Source organism: Eurosta solidaginis, chromosome 4 (assembly GCF_040869045.1).
Source record: "Eurosta solidaginis isolate ZX-2024a chromosome 4, ASM4086904v1, whole genome shotgun sequence".
Taxonomy (NCBI): Eukaryota; Metazoa; Arthropoda; class Insecta; order Diptera; family Tephritidae; genus Eurosta; species Eurosta solidaginis.
In genome coordinates this window covers 12,539,824-12,560,227 of record NC_090322.1, presented here as the reverse complement: position 1 = coordinate 12,560,227, position 20,404 = coordinate 12,539,824, and the positions used below count along the sequence as shown (strand labels likewise).

At 39.4% G+C, this 20,404-nt stretch overlaps 2 protein-coding genes across 10 annotated transcripts in view; both read left to right on the top strand.

Moving 5' to 3' along the window:
- Nucleotides 1-3,943: 3,943 nt before the first annotated feature.
- On the top strand, nucleotides 3,944-10,796 carry LOC137247633 (sodium/potassium/calcium exchanger 5-like). 2 transcript variants are annotated; one of them, XM_067778605.1, is made up of 6 exons: nucleotides 3,944-4,376; nucleotides 6,104-6,457; nucleotides 6,523-6,858; nucleotides 8,045-8,377; nucleotides 8,455-8,664; nucleotides 10,329-10,796. In XM_067778605.1, the coding sequence occupies exons 1-6, from the start codon at nucleotides 4,184-4,186 to the stop codon at nucleotides 10,763-10,765; spliced, it is 1,863 nt and encodes a 620-aa protein (XP_067634706.1). In that variant the 5' UTR covers nucleotides 3,944-4,183; the 3' UTR covers nucleotides 10,766-10,796. The 2 variants fall into 2 exon arrangements, with proteins under 2 accessions (XP_067634706.1, XP_067634707.1); XM_067778606.1 differs by having other exon boundaries at nucleotides 4,360-4,487.
- A 5,601-nt stretch (nucleotides 10,797-16,397) lies between these two features.
- The window catches only part of LOC137249051 (sodium/potassium/calcium exchanger 4), a 75,772-nt gene continuing 71,765 nt past the window's right edge, over nucleotides 16,398-20,404 (top strand). For 3 of the 8 annotated variants that reach the window (XR_010952240.1, XM_067780165.1, XM_067780163.1), the window contains exon 1: nucleotides 16,398-17,632. The gene's annotated coding sequence lies outside the window, so the exon portion shown is untranslated. The remainder of the gene's footprint in view (nucleotides 17,633-20,404) is intronic. The other 5 variants (XM_067780169.1, XM_067780167.1, XM_067780166.1 and 2 more) reach the window with 2 other exon arrangements.

The following is a 20,404-nucleotide window of genomic DNA, read 5'->3' as shown; positions in this document are numbered from 1 at the left end:
CGCAAATCAAGATCCACCGTAGATGCAATACAAACAGTCATCAATATAGCTAGAGAAGCTATCTCTGGAGGCCAAAATAAAAGGAAGTTCTGTGCACTGATTATGTTGGACATCAAGAATGCTTTTAACACTGCGAACTGGATGCAGATAATGGCAGCGCTGCAAAGCTTCGGCACTCCAGCTTACTTACGCAGAATTATAGGTAGCTATCTTAAAGACAGAGTACTTCTTTTTGACACGGATCAAGGAGCTGAAGAGTACAAAATCACAGGAGGCGTCCCACAGGGATCTGTTCTCGGTCCAACGCTTTGGAATGTAATGTATGACGGGGTGCTAAAGATTGATCTACCAGAAAACACGCAAATTGTGGGATATGCTGATGATATTGCAGTGGTAGTAGTGGCCAAGAAACTGGACCTGCTTCAAGCATTATGTAATGACGCCGTAGCAAGAATAAAGGAATGGCTGACCAATACAGGACTGGAGTTGGCTAGCCAAAAGACGGAAGTGTTATTAGTAAGCTCCAAACGGTCGGCGAACGAGTTAGTCTTAACTGTCGGGGATCATCAAATCACCTCAAAGGATTCCTTAAAATACTTAGGAGTGCACATTGACTCTAAGTTAACTTTCAAAGAGCACTTCAGAGCGGTGGGGGAGAAAATTACCAAAGTTAATGGATCACTTATGCGAATAATGCCTAACATTGGTGGTCCGAGCGAAGCTATACGTCAGCTATTGTCCACAGTAACCAGCTCAATAATACTATACGCAGCACCATTGTGGTATGGATCTAAACAGACCCATCAAAAATATATATTAGCAGCGTACCGACTTGCTTCTTTAAGAATAGCAAGTGCTTATCGGACGGTGTCCGACGACGCGATCCTGGTTCTAACCCGGAAAATCCCAGTGGACTTACTGGCAAGCGAAATGGCCGATCTGTATAACACTAATATCGAGCGACCATCTGAAGAAGACAAGAAAAGAGCAAGGACACAAACAATAGCTAAGTGGCAAGAACGGTGGGAGGCCTCGAGTAAAGGGCGTTGGACTTTCACACTAGTTTGGAACGTAGCTCAATGGAATGAGCGGAAGCACGGCGAACTGAACTACCATCTCACGCAAATAATGAGTGGACATGGCGGTTTCAAAGAGTATTTATGGAAGCGTAGGATAGAGGAAGATCCTCATTGCCCAATGTGTACCACAGAGTTAGAAAACGCAGAACACGTCATGTTCTACTGCCCCCGTTTCCACGAAGAAAGACTCACCTTGCATGGAGTCTTTGGGGAGGAACCTACCACGAGAAATTTAGTTTCACTTATGTGCAGCAGGAAAGAATGCTGGACTGCAGTGAGCAAAATGGCATTTATAGTAATGACACGCCTGATGGATGTTGAGAGGGAGCGCAGAGAAATGCGCATGCGAAGCAGTGGTGATTAAATGGACACTCAGAGCAAATAGCGGGAACCTGGACGCAGGGACAACAGTAGGCTCTTAAAAAATGAGAAATATGGAACGCCACCCTGAAGTAATGCGAAAGTGGTGCCGGGGTGGGCGACGGTTCCAGAACGGGGCTGTTTTTTAGTCTACGGACACACGGTTGCTGCGACGGCAGCAATTATGGTGCATTAGGCATTTTTCAGCCTCCCCGCAAAAAAAAAAAAAAAAAAAAAAAAAAAAAAAAAAAAAAAAATGTACATAGCTGAGCTAGTGACGCCTTTCAGAGTTGAAATCTCTAGCAATATTCTTCATCCCACTTGACTCTGGGAACTTCTCACATCCGCGCATTCGCACCTTGGCAGCCATCTCACTATTGACGGTTAAAAATTCGAGAATATGAAGGGCTTCGTCTATCTAACTCTTGCCAACAAGAGCTAATGTAGATGAAGGAGGTATAATGAGGAGCTGTAGGAGCTTTACGCGGATGTGAAGACAGTGCAGCGAATGAAAGCTCGAAGGCTTCGCTGGCTAGGTCATGTTAGGTGGGTTCGGCCAAGAAAGTATTTGATTCGATACCGTAGTTTGGACGCAGAGGAAGGGAGAGATCTCCATTCAATTGGGAGAGGCAGGGATAGTGGAGGTATGCAAGTTGCAAAGCTCCAGTATTATTTTCACTTCTGTATAAAGTTTGTTTTTGTCTTAGGTATATATGTAAATACGTCATCTATAGTCTGATATTTTGGCGCCTCAATACTACTGCCAAAATCCTTTCCATGAACACTGAATAGAAAGTGTGGGAAGTCCTCTATTTACTTTTTCCCTCAGTTAGTAGGAATATTTTCGCGCTTTTAGCATTAATTATTTGAGTACAGTTGTAATGATAAGCTGCTACTCGGTAGCATTGCCAATGATCAAGCTAGTGCCTAGTATTGCCAGTGGCACCAGTATACACTATATGTTGTTTTAGTAGCATTTGCTTTCTACGACCTAGCTTAATAGCTGCCTACAGATGTGGCAACTCTGTCGCCCCTAGAAACGCGAGCGACAAGAACAAAACACATGCTCAACCGTTTCTTCCTGCAGACCGCACTTCCTACATTTGCTGGGTAGGGGTTCTTTTAAGGATACGGAAGAAATTAGTAGCCTCGTAATATGTTCAGTATGGGAAAACCATCTTCTCAGATAGTCAAGCCTCTCTTCAGGCTGCTCTAGACTCTCGAGCATACAGTGGAAATATCGAGTCTGCTCAGCCTTTGTAGATTCTTTATTAACTCAAGTATCTAAACAACGCTAATTTGAAACATTCGTGGCTGGCATTTCTCTTGCTAGCATTTCGTCTGCTCAGCACTTCTATAATAGACTCCGTACCTTTAACACTAAAGCAGAACTACGCCACTGTGATTGTAGCATGAAATTTTCCACTGTGCGCTGCAAATAAAAATATTTTGGAAACAAAAGCGTATTGTTTGTATTAGGGATGCTGCGAATGTACAGTTTTCTGTGGATGCAAATCAGAATGCTTAGATACACTTAATTAAACCGATTCGATTTCGTTTCCAGTATCGTATTTTCCTTCTTTGCATTAAATTTCGGTTTCGATTTGGGTTTCGGTTTTGTATTAGGTGAGATTAGGTTAGGTTAAGCGGGCATGCATCGGAAACATCTTTGTCCATTGTAAATGCCCTCAGTTAATGTCGGTTGGCGGCACATTCGTTCAACCAGAGTACTTCCTAGTCCACCTTCCGTACCTCTGCCAAACTGTCAATTTGCAGTCCTGTACATCGCCAGAGATAGTGATGAATCGACTAATCTTCGTTTGCAACGGCAGCTTTTTGATATGCGTCACCGTCGCAGCATCGGTGGAATAGTGCTATGAACTGTGATTACACTTGTAAGTACTTTGACTGCAGTTTTGTTTAGGTAAAGAAGGAACTTGTTCCTTTGCTATCCAAATATGGCCAAAAAGACGTAGAGACCTCGTTATCACCCTGTTTGGTCCACATCAAGTTCGTCGCCCTAATCTCATTAGCAAAGTCACTTGTGAGTAGGCGAGAGAATCAAACAAATGCATTGTAGTGTTCTACAAATAATAATATGATAATATCACGTCTCACTCACACAGCGATTTGACAATTATAGAAAAGCTCTATCATTCTTGGATTTAAGTACTAAGGACATTTATAATTGGTGTACATTCTTAAGCTTCTGACATGTTCGTTCACACAGTTGGGGTTAGCTTTTTTCTGATTTTATAATTGCAAAAAATATAGTTCTCCGCGTGGGGCAACGAACTTTCGCTACATCTCTAGTTGTGTGTATATAAATGTACTTCTTATTGCATATTCGATAACTATGCTTATCAAATAAATGCATGGGCATATTTCACGCTGAAGCAAAAGAATATTCAATACACAGACTTCATATTGAACGAAAAACTGCACGAACGCTCATACCCATTGTTCCTGTGCCAGTTATGTACATTCTTATGTGGAATTGCTCATTAGCACTACATCATAAATAATCAATCCTCAGCTCTTTTTTGTTGCGACAAATATAACAGTTATCCATGAAATGCATTTTAGTACGCTGGAGCAAGTCACCGAATAAAGAAAGTGAAGTGCAATAACAAAAGTGAAAAAACTGAAATTTTAACAATAAAAAAATAAAAGTTCAAAATTACAAAAAAAAAAAACTAAATTTTTAACGAAGATTTTCAAAAAATTTTCCCACTGTAAATAATATGGACGAAATTTTATTGGAAAAATGTGAAAGTCAAACTTTCGTGAAAAGTGTTTGTGAAAAATCGAAAAGACAAAATTCGAAATTCCGCTTGAAATTACGTTGTTATATTTATGTTGGTGTAATTTTATTTTTTTATGTAAATTTTTTATGGTTCGATGCGGCCTTGAGAGGAAGAGAGCAGAAAGAAGAAGGTACATATATATGTATAAGATGCTCAGAATGTCCCGAATGAAGATGATAAGATGCATTAGATAATTATAACTCCTATCCCGCGGGACTAATTATTTCGTCTCTTAATATGTGTGAGTTGTTCCATGTAACGAAAAGCCTTCGAAAACGTATCTGCGTTAGCACTAGGGTCTATTTCCCAGAAATATGTACTGGTTCTTTAATACAGGACCTATGTATATAATTACCTGTCTACTCCTCTCTGAAATGAGCAGGTTCAGGGAATCCCCATGCTTTCCTCAGTTGTTGCTTTGCTGTGAACACGTATTGATTTAACTCAAACTTCCTCCTAAAACTATCGTGTCCATATTGGATACTCTTATAGAGTGAAATTGAGAATAACCCACATCAATAGCGAAACCCCAGCTTCGCTTGCTTCCAAATGAATATCGAGAATCGTAGCGCAGAAAACTGAGTCGCATGGCCTGCAGTTCGGTACATCAACAAAGAAAGAGTTGAATCAGCCTTTCTTCCACTTCCTTTTGATAGCTTCTGTGAGTGCCCAATGTAGCTTTCTTTAGCTTAAGAAGAGAGCTTCTTCTTTTCGTTAAGACTTGGCTATAAAGGCCCTCAGATTTTCTCTGGTGCTCAACCACAGATTGATTGCTTTAAGAGTGTAGCTCACAATTTTTCTTGGAGGATCACCTAAGTATGCTTGTGTAAACGGTTTCCCATTTTTGTCTATTTATCGGATGTTAGGCAAAATACAATAGCATTTTTACTTAATTTTTAGAGTGTACGTCAGAAAAATATGATATTTTCGGGCTTAAGATATCAACTTCTGGCTTATAGAAATAGAAGCAGAGCTATCTTCTACTGACTTTCACGGATGTGCTATAAGTATGAGGACCTTGTTTGATTTTTGAAAATCTGCTCTAGAAAGTTCAATTATATCAGAAATCCTGATCATCTTCTTCTTGCAGCGATAGCAAGACTTCCCGAAGGCTTTGGTTAGTTTTATCGATGCTGATTGTTCTATTAATATTGATCCGACACATTATGGAAAATATCTTCATTAAGCGCGACCAAATCGGGAACGATTTGATATGAAGAACTAGGGATTGTCAGAACCTTGTCTGCTTAATAAACCGGATTCGCCACTCGAGATTCGGGAAGCTATACGTTGCACTGGCAATCCCTTGTTGTTGCGCTAAACATCCCCTTGAATCCACTGATAGAAGTCAGCGGTGCGATATTCCGGAACAGGCGTGAGATAGACAGAATAACACCTCACAGTATAATGCCAAGGTATTCAGTTGTTACAAAGCCAAGGCAGCGGTGCCACCATCTCGCTTTATTCAAATATCCAGAGGTCTTGCGTGAAGACAGAACTAAAGTAGTTAAACAATGCGAGTGAAAATAATTAGCAGCTGGTGTCACTGTCAGCTAAATTGGCACCACTATAGATTTTCGCGGTCCTAGTTTTGACGTGACAAAAGCTGCAGTCTGCTATATAAGGTTAGGTTATAGAGGGATTCAGCTTTGATTAAAGTAATCAGACTATTGTTGGAGACATAAGTTATAGTTGTATTTATTTCGCCTCTAAGCATCCTACTTAAACTTCGAACCACAAAATAAACCGCCATTAAAAGCCGTATTAAATAAAGCTAAGCTTAAAAGCTCGATTTATTACAGAAAAGTAGCTTTGAATGGCATAAGCACCTATCTAACTAAGTTTAAATCCATACAGTGCCTCTCAAGCAATATCAGCTCACTAGACAACTACTCAGCATCGTGAATACAATCGCTGTTGACTTGGAAAACTCAGGAGAAAATGAGGGTGTAACTGAAGCTCTGCCTGATAAAAGCGGCACACATAAGATAGCTGATAAGACAACACCAGTCTCTCTGTCGTCAAATGCCACAAAAGCAGTGAACTGCACTACACCCGCGATTTTGGAATTTCCCGCCGACGGTTTAACACGCACACAAAGACAACACGGTTGGATCGTATTACACATCTTGGTAGCGCTCTATTGCTTTTGGTCATTGGCTATAATTTGTGATGACTATTTTTTGCCAGCAATCGAATTAATATGTCAAGGTGAGTCATAGCATTTTTGAGCTCTATAACCTAGAACCATATATTTGTTACTTTCTTTCCATCAGCACTAAGCATGCAAGCCGATGTGGTTGGCGCTACATTTATGGCCGTTGCCACTTCAAGTCCGGAGCTCTTTATGAACTGCATTGGTACATTTGTGACAAAGGGTGATCTTGGCATCGACACCATTGTGGGTTCGTCTGTATTTAGTCTATTGGCTATACCAGCATGTTGTGGTATATTTGTAAGCCAATGTGTCCCTTTGGATTGGTGGCCAGTAAGTCGCGATTGTTTTATGTATTTTTTAGCTGTTTTGGGCTTGATCGGTACGTTGTGGGATGGCAAAGTGATGTGGTATGAGTCGATGTTACTTTTTATGGCCTACTTCCTTTATATGGCAGGTAAGTTTAAGGAAGAGATATATATATTTGTATACGAACATTAAAGCTTCCACGAATATTGGTTGCTAAGAGAGGTTCTAAGTAGAGAGCTTGAGCTTTAACCATATATGTGATTTGATTGAAAGAGTAGCCTTTATGAGGATCACTAGAAGCGCATATTTACAGGCAAAATCAAACTACATGGAGAACCTTATGAAAATGTCTGTCCGCGCCCTAAAATTCTATATCTCGCTTTATCGATTTTCTAAAATATGGAAAAACTAGTAACCCTGTAAGAAGAAAGCGATTTTTGATATGGAACTCGCATTTATTCTTCTTCTTGTAGCAGTGCCCTAGCCCTTTTTTTCGTATGGTGAGAGATCTTATTGAAATGTACTATTCGAGAGCTATATTTCAACGAGGAAAGGGCACTCTTTCAAATCAGAAGTATAAGCTATGAGGACAGAATTTAAGGAAGCCCCTACGTGCACAGACCACAGTGCAGTCTAAGTTTGCACCTTGGTACAAAAAAAAAAAACAAAAAAACCCCGAAAAAGCTCCTCATCCAGCCTAAATCTATCCGTAAACAAGTTCACCAATTACACGTTCTATATAAGTTTCCCACCCCAGTCCACCATCGCAAAGTAATCGATTTTGATTGCGTTGCTGCAGGTACTGAAGTGTACTTTCACCTCCCTATAACTTTCCACCAGACTAATGCCCCGAAGAAATGGATAGGATATACCAATACTTCATTTAACCATAGTCAAGAGGCCCCAGAAATTGTCAGTATCTTACTTCGCTCTCTCCTCTAAGGAAGCAGATAAAAATTGAAGCTGATGTGAGCTCGGGGATTTCAACGTTCTAGCGATAAGCAATGAGATCCGTTTTGCTACGGTTGACAGCCACTATGGGAGATTTGGATTGACCACACGCAGTTAATACTGCAGAAGAAGGTTATACAGAGTGCCTTACAACCTCCTTTGACGTCAGGGGCGAATTACCTTCACTTGAGTAGAACATAGAGCTGTTTCCATTGTCTAGTCTTCGGCATCCTGCGATGACGACAGGCACTGCCGAATAATTTACTTTCTTGTGTAGGTGGTACTGTTTATTACGAAGACTAAAAGTTGCTCAAGCACAGTTTAATTTCCGCGTTACTTCCCATCTCGCCTTCTGTCTATCCCTCTCACTCTTTCTTTTCTAGTTATGTTCCACAACGACAAGATGGCACGATCGGCGCGTCGTCTTATATCAGCATATCGACGTAAACTACATTTCGTGCGTTCCTATCGTGAGGTCAGTGAACTAACGCCAATGCTGCGGCGTCAACAAACTTATACCAACATTACCCAGCACACATTTGCAACATCTACACATAGCATTAACAGCTGTGCATCTAACAATGATCTTGTAAGATTTTATATATCAACATCCAATACACAAATTTATCCTGATCTTTTGAATATTGAGAACTGTCAAATAACAGATGTCATACGAAATGACAGTAGCAGCTTGACAGTTCAAGGAAGTGGTAGTGGTGAGTAAAAATTAAAAAAAAATAGCCAAACATGTTTTCAACTCTATCTATTTCTCTATCTCTTTTTCTCTTTGCAGTTATCTCTACAGATGTAGCTGATATACCTTGGCAACGTAACGAAGACGCATGGTTGCATTTTTTACTACGCTGGCCTATTACGTTTTTGTTATATCTAACTGTACCTGATTGTCGCAAACATCCGAGAGCTAAATATTTTACGATTGTGGTTGCAGTTGTGTGGATTGCTGTGCTTTCTTACGTCGTGGCTTATGCGATAACTGTGATAGGTGAGTATTGAGAAACTGTTACAGTGAAGCCTAGATATGGCGTGGAGAATTTAATTCAACCTCTCTTTCTCTATCTTATTTTCTGATCCTAAAAACAATTGAACAATTGAATTTTTTCTCAAGTTTGGTACTCTCAGCGCCCCGTTAAAGACACACATTTAAGTTTCCAAAAAATTGTATGTTCTTAACTTCGTAGAATTGCGGAAACGGAGAGTAACTCTCGCCCACAAGTCCTCTCCTGACGAACAAAAATCTCAAACTACAAGTCGCTCATCATACCTCTCCTGATGTATTGCTCGGCATCATGAACGGTATCGAGTGAAGATGAGATGGTTTTTAGAGTGTTCGAGAGAATAATTCTTGGGAAGATTTAAGATTTTGTCCGTGATGCTGACGGCTAGTATCGTAAGAGGTATAATGATAAGCTTTATGTGCTTTACGCAGATATGAGGAAAGTGCAAAGGCTTCGCTGGCCAGGTCATGTTATGCGAATGAACGAAGACGCTTCGACCAAGAAAGTATTTCAATCGACACAGCAGTGGGGAGTGGCAGGTAGAGAAAGCATTGCCCTCCCTTGGTGCTCCCGATTAGCGTTAGTTATCGAATAGAAAAGTGATAAGTCGGTGCGAAAGAACATCCACCAATAACCTACTCTTTGGCATGGAAAGGTGGAACGGAACTGCACCTGTTAAGGGGAAGCCTACTTAGAAACCAAAAAAGTTCGTTGCGGTATCACACGTTCCTAGATGAGACCATCGGAGGTTCTAAATAATCAACATCGAAGTAATCTACCTCGCATAAACTAAGCTATAAGTGATGCTAATGTTCCATGTGTCATTCTCTATGCAGCTGCTGCAAAACGGGCGCTATAAAATGTTGAGGTGCCTGCAGGGACTACTGCTGAACAGTTGACAAGGTGTCATAAAGAATCCGATAAGTTCGGGTTCGGTAAGGCACCTTACGTCAACATCTCATCCGAAGGATCTTACTACCATAAAAGAGGTGATGATGGCAGAGCTTGATTAGCTGAGTAGAGATCCACATGCCTTAGAACAGGCTGTAGGCAGTCAGCCGATCTCTGAGCGCTATACTTCTCATATGCTTTAAAACTAATCATATCGCATACCCGTTACAACTTTCTTAAAAGCGGCGATTACCGACTGAAAGATGCTGCTGTGGACTGGTGGCCTGAATAAGCCTGACAAATATTGACTAATGCACCACTTTATTAACAATATTACGAGCCTTGGTAAGTACACCTATTGCTAGCCAATGCCCACCCTGCAGCTGAAAATGTCGACCAAGGCCTTGTCGGTCCTATCCTTCGCATCTATACCGATTCACTTTTCTCCTATGCAGACTCAAGCATGTTGAACTCCGTTATCAGAGCCAAATTTTCAAGCATCGCAGAAGAGGAAAGCGGACTGACTATTCACAGATACATGTGTCACGCTGGCCCAATTGAATTATGCGCACTTTACAAAGTCTACACCACCCAGTAAATACGAAGCCCTAAAATTCTATTTGTGCGATTCTTCTGTCAGGGAAGTTGTCTCCAGGCACTCACGGAATGTGTGAATTTAAGGCACGAATGCTTTGTTGAGACTCTCCTAGCTCTTTATACAAAATTCATCCTCATTTCATTCTTCTCTTTACTCTTTCAGGTGACACACTTAACATACCAGACTCTGTAATGGGCCTCACTATACTTTCGGCCGGCATGAGTGTTCCAGAGACCGTATCGAGTATTATTGTTACGAAGCAAGGAGATGGCGCTATGGGTATTAGCAATGCTATAGGTTCGAATACTTTCGATATTCTGCTTTGCCTCAGCGTACCTTGGTTTATAAAAGCCTATTTTCTACCCAACAAACCGGATGAAATGTGGGTAACACCCGTCTCTAAAGGATTTACTTATTCAGTTAGTTTTCTACTTGCCTCCGTCAGTTGTCTCTTTCTAACATTGCGTACGCATCGTTTTATGCTGAATAAGAAGGTGGGCGTCATTTGCGCCATTTTATATTTGTGTTTTATAGTCTGTGCTGTATTGATAGAGCTTGATGTATTTTTTCCGGTGAGTTTACCGGTGTGTGAGTATTAAAAAAGAATAAAAATAATAAGTAAAAAATGCATTTAAAAGAGTTTTGATGTGATCAATTTCGCAATGAGTTAGAAGTACGTTCTTTTGGTAGTAGTTTGGGTGTTCTTATCTTATCAAAGCAATAACCGGTCAGTTTGAGACAGCAAAACTTCTGCTGAGTATTCTAGGTCATTGCGTACTCTACAAGAGGGACAGGTATCAACTTGGACTCCGTGCAGCAGGGAAGTGCATGCACTGACGAGACAAAAGTTTGCTGTCGACAAACTGCTCACGGAATAGGCAGCTGATGTGATTTATCTACCCGCCTCTCGCATCAGCTTTCTGAGAGCAATCTTTTTATTTATGAATTTAGATAACAATGTCAACGAGTAATGGGAGTAAATTGGACACTCACCTTATTCCAAGCGCTGCAGAAATAAGGCACTCTAGAGGGCTTGGAAAAGCAACAAGCGCGATTAGGAGTGCGGCACCGCCTAGGACATTTAGGATTTTATCAATGCTATCGTGACGCGAAAAAAACATAGACGCTTATTAGAAAAAAGAGACGTGAAGATGTTAGGTCCCCAGCGTGGGGAGATTTAGATAGACATATTACTCGAAAACTTTACTAGAAAATCCGTTCGATGACGGAAGGTTACACAGGTAGAGCAGCTTCATGTTGGCACAAAAATGGAGGGCCACAATACTCCTCAATACTGGATGGGGAGAGAGATGGCGAACCCGATATTCCTGTAACTGACAACGGAAAATGAATTCAACCACTGAACTATATCAATGTAGGTATGACAATAGCCCGGTTGGCTTAAAATTAAACCGCTGGGAAACGGCGGATTTCCCTCCGAGCTTAACCTTCAAAATACTGAAACCCACTTTCCACAAAAGGAAAGTACCCGAGAAAAGAGTATTGACTTGCAACCATCCTCTTGTCGACTTCAGCATTGTCTCAAATTTACTTCCCAGCTATTCAAATCAAAAGGGGCTTCTATCAAGGCGACTTGATTTGTGCAAGTCTAATCCGCGATGGCTCTATCTATTACATCTGTTATATATATCTTTCTTCCGCAAGCTCATAACTTTGACAAAATTGGCTTAAAAACACGCGCCATAAGTTTCCTTTCGTTGATACAGATAAAGAAATGAAGGAGTGGAACCTACGTTGAACAAGGACAAGGTGAATGAAAGAATCGACGCGTTTACGGCTTAGAAGCCAAATGACTGTTGACTGATGTAAACTTCAACCTGTAAAGCACTTCGGCTATTTAGAAACCGGCTTGAACAATGTCAGCCCAGTTATACGACAGAGAATCTTTTTTGTCAACAAATAAAGCATAATAGACGTCGTGAAGAGCAAATGGGAGGGCCCGTAAGGAAAGTTCTACATTAGATTTATAATCCTTCACGTGATGCCAACGGCGTGTTTCAAAGGAAGTTTAATAAGCTGTATGAGCTTAAACAGATGTTGGAGTGGGAATGGGAGTGAGAACGTAAGTAAGAGTTGTAATGGGAGTAAGAGCGGGAGTAGGAGCGGGAATGCTAGTGGGAATGAGATAAATGGAATAAGGGATGAGCAAGGACTAAAAGAAAAATGGAGGATCAAGTAGACGATAATGGTATAGAAAGAGTTCCCCTGTTCTCTTTCTATACCAGGCTCGGGGCTCACTTTTTGAATGTAGGCAAATAAGTTTTCGGGCAGGAGAAAGTCTGCCGGGTACACAAGTATAATATAATATACATAATGTTATTAAAAACGTCATACTATTTTGCGGTGAAGCATTGCTAATGTCAAAGTAATATCAAGTCCTGATTTATGAAGAGGGGAACTTTTTATTCTATTTTTAGTAAATACAACACGTGCCAATATTTCAAAGCTGCATACTTGAGATACTCCATGAAACTCCAAATTTGCACTTTAAAGCAATTCGTAATCGTTTTGCAGATACCTACATTAAAAACTCTGACCCTCAATAGTAGAGCATAGATAAGAATCGTCTTAACTTATTTCACCGAATAAATACTAATAAAGAGAAGAGTCTACAAAGTTGTAGACCACAGTAGACTGGCAGCGCATATGTTGAAGCTTATGAGACCTACGAGAGTAATGTTGCCAACAAAGGTGGCTAATCTGTCACAGAAACCTTAACTTAATTATCACGTGTAGAAACAGATACGCTATTTGTGGAAACCAGCACTCTCCTGGAAGCAAAACAATTTAATCTCTACAGCTTCGGTATTGCAAGCCACTTTCGCCTTGACTTTTTTAAGTGCGGTTTCGTAGGTCCTACTAAGGCTTAGGCACCTAACACTCACGTTCTTTGCTAAAGGCTTTCAAGCTCAATGCGGTCATCCCGCTCTGTAAACCTACCTCTCTGACATGAAAACGGCGAAATATTATTGCACCCGACCACTGACACCTTTAGCTCGCGTAGATAGATGTTGTTGATCATGAACCAGTAACCAAATCAGCCAGGGCATTTTATGAGTATCCAAAGTTCGAGCGTACTACATTAGGACTGCGATATTGGTAGTGACGACAGCATCGCATCTGTCATTGACAGTCCAGTATGGTCTTCAAGGGACAGACTGAAAAGAAGAGCTCGACATAACTGACCTAAAAAATGAGAGCACAATTGTGCTATGGACTGCAAACCCATGGACTGAAACCTTATTACATATCACTCCGAATCTAAATACACTATTCTAGCGTGGGAGACTTCAATGCGTTCTTCATTACTCCTGCTTACCACATGACCGCAGAGAAACATCTGGTCTGCTCTAAAACATCTACCAGGTTATCAGAAGTCATCGTTACTATTTAATTGGTGAGTTAAAGGAACCGCTTGTTCCAAGCGACCGTTCTGCCATGATAAACACAGACAGCCTTTAAAAAATATTCACCACGAAACCATTAGATTTAACATTCATAAAGAAGATCACGCTGACATCGGACACCAAGGAGCATCTACGTCACATTCATAAAGTTGCTTGTGAGCATTCAATAAATTGGCCGAAGAAACAAAACGCGAAATACGAAATGCAGAGGGATGAGAGAAATAAATAAGCATTACTCGAGAAGGCTGTTCGAGAAAAGTCTAGAACGAGGCAGCTGAGGGTATAAGAGCAGCGTTGTAAGTGAAGTACGCGAATAATTTCAATTGTGAAGTTCAACTACCATAGCAGTACTGTAAATGAAGAACGTTTTGATATACTGAAAATTTTAGTGTATTATTCGGCAGTTCAGTGATTCGAAAGATAACAGAAGGCAACCATAGGGTAGTTGTTTTCCGCAAGGATACTTTAGTTCTCAATATCTGCTTAGAGTAGATGGTCGCCTAAGCGGGTTATATAAAAATTACTTATTACATCGGTACTAAGCAAATAAGGTACTAAGTGATTTTCATATATGTATATGTCGGGTCTCTCCTCATCATTACAGGTCAAATGAGGTTCCACACAGCTTCTAACTATCTGACTGGCAAAGACCTTCAGATAATTTAAAATTAAGTTATAGCTGTAGAAATAGGCTTTGAAACAGTACGAGCACGGTCAGAATTCATAACAACCTGAATGAAGAAAGTATTGACCAATCTTAATCAAAAATATCTCTCTTATCGCAACGCAATAGTATGACGTGGTCACTTAACAAAAAGTTTCCATCGCTGGCTGTATTAAAAATTAAATTTTTACCAAGTCTAACTGCACTTGACCGTTGACATGATAGGGAGGGGAGAAGTGAAAAGCACTGGAACCTAAGCGCTGGTGTTTGTAAGACAATTGTCTTTAACCATAGAGTAAGCTTAGTTCTCACGATAAAGTTAGCCGTGAAGGGCGATAAGCTCCTAACGACCTACGCCTTAATGATAAAGAGAATAACACAGTAAGTTCCAGAACTTTTGGTAGGTGGGAAGACATTAGTAAATTGGCATCAAAAAAGTATCCTCCGCTGAGATATGCTAGTGACGACCTCAAGTTTGCAATCTGAAGAAATAGATAATATCGAAAAGATACGTGGTCAAGTAGTTGGCTATTCACATGTTCTGCCTTACTGACGGACACTGTTGCCATATTACAGAAATGAGAATAGTGAACAAAGACAGGACCTTTATTACAAATCTTAATCCTTGAGGGTTGGAGTTTTTCATCAGCGTTAGCATTGAGATTCAATCAGCAGTTAGAGTCAATCAATGTTGTGTCTTAGGCTTTTTTCTTATTGATAGTTTCTGCGCTAGTGAGAGGAAGGTCTGCGTGATAGTTTCAACATTTATCTAACCGAATGGCTAGGTCAAGTTAGCTAAGGTTAAGAGGGCGGGAGCTTCCTACACATTCACTCGGAGACAATTTTGTTCATTGTTGATGCCCTCAGTCAGTACCGGCTGGCGACACATTCATCCAACCAGATAACTTCCTAGCAGTCCTCAATGAACCACTTGCATTCTCTAATGACCTTAAGTAGGAGCGAAAGATCCGCCTTCCCAACCATTGCTAGACTGTCAAAACCGTGCATCCAAAAATCTGAGTCGCCTTGTTTGCAGTTCTGGACATCAGCGAAAAAAGTGTTGATCGACTCGTCTTCATCCCCATCTGGACCGGTCCGGCAAACGTAGCTTTTGAGGATGCGCCACCGTCGGATCATCGCTGCAATAGCACAATGGCCTGCGATGCCAACTGTAAGTACTCTCTCTACAGATATGTTCAGCTTGGAAAGGAAGCTACTTTCCTTCCTATCCAAATATGGCCATAAGAACCTTGAACCCATTGTCCTAAACTCATATTCCGTCCGGTAGCTCGATGCTGGAATTTTAAGTATACTCGCTCATCACCAAGGACTTGTTTGAACGATCTTACCCCCCACCAGCAGATGTTCTCAGATATGCTCTTACATCACCTTTGGCCTCCATGACTCAACAATCATATGGGTAGTGTTGACGTACTTGGCAACGTTATCTGGCTAAGGTTTGTACCCCTCGTCTCGGCAAAGCAAAATCATCCACACCTCAGGCCAAGGCTTTGCAGAACTTAATGTGCAGCATGTTTCGAAGCGGAGAGGGCGTATTTAGAGAAGCAATCGCAGTCTTGATTAAATTAAATGTGTAGTAAGAAGCGGATATTTGAGGTAATAGAGGTTGCCTATCTCAAAATCTTGAGGAGACGTTGGTAGAGCTGGCAGCGTTAGTCGGTCAATACGGTAAATTTATTGGGCCTACGCTGACTATGATATTATCTGAGTTTCCCAAAACTCAAGTAGGAGCTACGTTATTAACCTTGTAGATTATTCATTGTAGGTTACAACGTTCATTCATCAATGATTCGACTGTGACAGCTCAGTAACGGTGCGACGGCAGCATTCTTCGTGGAAACCATGGCGGAACTATTCAAGCAAACATACTAAGTCCACGTATTTTGTTTTTATGATTCTTTGGCTTCATTTACTACGTCAGAAGTTGAAATGTCAGATTAAAAAATAGTAGCAATCAGCTGATTTCCGGCCATCAGCTGTATGGGCAATGTCGTTTTCTCAATCGCGGCCTTTCTGATGTTGTTTCCAAAGCAGCGCCGTGTTTACTCGCGATTTCGGTAATTTCGTTTTCTCAATCGCGGCCTTTCTGATGTTGTTTCCAAAGCAGCGCCGTGTTTACTCACGATTTCGGTAATCTTGAAAACTTTTACGTTATCGGTCTTACTATCGAATCAAAATGAAAGTATTTCACTGTATTTCACTCAAAAATATTGAGCTGGCTTATCTTGCGCCGCCTTATCAACTCATCACATACAATACAGATACAATTGACTACTACCTGCTACTATGTTAACAGATTGTAACACCAGCACATGTAGTATCAAAAATAACAACAACAAATCTACTAAACAGGGTAACCTTTTTGAGTGGAGTGCTTTATTTGAATACAACAACAATAGCAGCTGTGATATCAGTATTAACTGACTGCAATCGAACAACGCCAGAGATAAATTAGCGCTTATCAACATACACACATACATACATACACAATTTACTCGCATTTTAGACGTTTCATTCGCAGTTCAATAAAACAAAATGATAAATAAAGGCAGGACAACAACAACAATATCCACTAAACAGAAATCTACAACAATTGCTTCATGTAGAAAGCAGCAATAACACTAAGAACAGTTAGTGGGCACTTCAAAAATTGCTGATTATTATTTGTTTGTTTATTTATTTGACAAAAGGTCTCTTTAATATAGCAGAGTTTTGCGTTCGTTTAATTAGTTGAACGATATAATTCTAACCACGCGGATGAGTTTTGCAAATCGAACCAATTTAACGGTCTAGCGTATAGTTCTGCCGTTAATCTAATTTACCGTTATTTAACAAATGGGTATGAGAGCGATGCTACGGGCTAATGCCAAAGTAATATAAATAAAAACATTTCATTAAATTAAACAATAAAAGCTAAAAAAGTAGAAAAATTAAAAAAAAAGTTCATAAAAAAATTTGTATTTAAACATATTTTACAAATGTCAAAAAGTCTTAAACAATTTTTTTTAATTTAGTTTCAACTACATAAAAACAGAAATTTAACTTATTAAAAATCTAAATTTCCTGAAAAATATAAAATACAAATTTTAAAACTTGAAAAATTACGAATATATAAAAAAAAACTAATTTTGGAAAAGAGCGTTTCGTTTACGCGCTAATCAAATACCTAAAAAAGTTGTACTGCTAATGTGTGCTTCAAACGCAAATTAGTTAGGGCGGTTTGAAAAATTCCAGGTGTTAAATTTTCCGAAAAAATATTGAGTGAAGAAAAGCGATAAAGTGTTCATAGAAAATAAAAATAGCATAAAAAATTTAAGCATGGGAAATATTGAAAAAAAAAAAAAATACAAATGGTTAATAAAAGGAAATATTATACTGGAAAAATTTAGAAATATCGTATTTATAAAAAAAATATATATATATATAAAAAAATAAAATAATGTTATAAAATGAGATTTTTTTATTTTTCAAAATTTTAAAATTTTGTGCAAATTAAAAAAAAAAAATTGTTAAAAATCAAATTTTGTCTGGAAAAAAAATAAATAAAAAAAATGTGTTTGGATATTTACATAATAATTGATAAAAAGAACAAAATGCAGACATTTTTAGAAGTAAATAGTATTTTGAAAGAATTCAAATTTTCAATTTATTATTTAGAAATTTTTTGAAGATTTTGTTTTAATAATGTTTATAAGAAACATTTAATATATAGACAAAATTCAAGATTTTGATGTTTTATAAAAAATTATGTCTTCTAAAAGCAATATTTTGAAGTAAATAAAAGGCGTTGAGGAGATTTACAAGGTATAATCGAAACAGCTGTTGCCTTGTCAGCCCTGATGTGGCGTTTTTTTAATTTCTTCCAAACTATTAAATAAATTAAAAAATTGGTACAAAAAAGATACAATTTTATTAAAATTTCTTTTAAATATTTTAATATTTTTGAAAATTAAAAAAAAAAAAAATACCTCTGTGTATATTTGTTCATATGATAGATAAACGAATCAAATTTGTTATTTGTTTGATACAATTTTTTACAAAAAACCTTAAAGATAGAGGACTAAAAAACAATGCTGCAATCTTTTAAAAAATTTTTTTCAATAAAACTTTTGAAAGGACTACATAAAAACAGAGCTGTGCCGCTACCTAAATCACGAAAAATTGCGTCAGTATTTCTTGAAAAGAAAACTTAAAAAATAATAAAAAAAATTTGAAGAAAACGTTTGGAAATTTTTTATACTCAACTGAGCAGAGCTCACAGAGTATATTAACTTTGTTCGAATAACGGTAATCCGTAACGGCATAAACTAATCGAGATAGATATATACTTCTATATATCAAAATGATCTGGGCGAAAAAAGAAATTCATTTAGCCATGTCCATCCGTCCGTCCGTCTGTCCGTAAACACGATAACTTGAGTAAATTTTGAGGTATCTTAATGAAATTTGGTACGTAGGTTCCTGGGCACTCATCTCAGATCGCTATTTAAAATGAATGACATCGGACCATAACCACGCCCACTTTTTCGATATCGAAAATTTCGAAAAACCGAAAAAGTGCGATAATTCATTACCAAAGGCGGATAAAGCGATGAAACTTGGTAGGTGGGTTGACCTTATGACGCAGAATAGAAATTTAGTAAAATTTTGGACAAGGGGCGTGGCACCGCCCACTTTTAAAAGAAGGTAATTTAAAAGTTTTGCAAGTTGTAATTTGGCAGTCATTGAGGATATCATGATGAAATTTGGCAGGAACGTTACTCCTATTACTATATGTGTGCTAAATAAAAATTTGCAAAATCGGATGACGAACACGCCCACTTTAAAAAAAAATTTTTTTAAGTCAAATTTTAACAAAAAAATGTAACATCTTTACAGTATATAAGTAAATTATGTCAACAGTCATCTCCATTAATGATATACTTACTCACTTGCTTAATTGGCGCTTAAACGTCTAAACGGTTATGGCCGTCCAACAAGGCGCGCCAGTCGCTCCTTCGCTCCGCCAACCGGCGCCAATTGGTCACACCAAGGGAGTTTAAATCGTTTCCCACCTGGTCCTACCAACGGAGTGGGGGCCGCCCTCTACCTCTGGTTCCATAGGCGGGTTCCGATAGAAACACCTTCTTGGCCGGAGCATCATCTTTCATTCGCATAACATGGCCTAGCCAGCGCAGCCGCTGCGTTTTAATTCGCTGGACTATGTTGATGTCTGCGTATAGCTCGTATACCCAATCTTCTTCGGTACTCGCCATCGCCAACGCGTAGAGATCCATAAATCTTTCGAAGAACTTTTCTCTCGAACACTCCCAAAGCCGCTTCATCTGCTGTTGTCATGGTCCATGCTTCTGCCCCATATAGCAGGACGGGTACGATAAGTGACTTGTAGAGTATGATTTTCGTTCGCCGAGAGAGGACTTTACTTTTCAATTGCCTACCTAGTCCAAAGTAGCATTTATTGTCAAGATTGATTCTTCGCTGGATTTCAGTGCTGATGTTGTTGCTAGTGTTGATGCTGGTTCCCAAATAAACGAAGTCTTTTACTAATTCGAAATTATGGCTGCCAACAGTAGCGTGGTTGCCAAGGCGCGTATGCGCTGAATCTTTGCTCGATGACAGCAGGTAATTCATGTTGTCCTCATTCAGCATCAAACCCATCTTTACCGCTTCTTTCTCCAGTTTTGAGTAAGCAGAACTAACAGCGCGGGTGTTTAGGCCGATGATATCAATGTGATCAGCATATGCCAGTAATTTCACGCTTTTATAGTATATTGTTCCAGTGCGATTAAGTTCTGCAGCTAGTATAATTTTCTCCAGCATCAAATTAAAGAAATCGCACGATAGGGGGTCACCCTGTCTGAAACCTCGTTTAGTTTCGAACGGCTCGGAGAGGTCCTTCCCAATTCTGACTGAGCTGATGGTGTTGCTCAACGTCATTTTGCACAGCCGTATAAGTTTTGCGGGGAAACCAAATTCAGACATAGCGGCATATAGGCAGCTCCTTTTCGTGCTGTCGAAGGCGGCTTTAAAGTCGACGAAGAGATGATGTGTGTCAATTCTCTTTTCACGGGTTTTTTTCCAAGATTTGGCGCATTGTGAATCTGGTCGATGGTAGATTTACCAGG

Coding starts and splice junctions, on each gene's coding strand:
- LOC137247633 (XM_067778605.1), top strand. CDS start 4,184: ATGGACGAAATTTTATTGGAAAAATGTGAAAGTCAAACTTTCGTGAAA. Junction 6,458..6,522: donor AATCGAATTAATATGTCAAG/GTGAGTCATAGC, acceptor TCTTTCCATCAG/CACTAAGCATGCAAGCCGAT. Junction 8,665..10,328: donor TTATGCGATAACTGTGATAG/GTGAGTATTGAG, acceptor TTACTCTTTCAG/GTGACACACTTAACATACCA.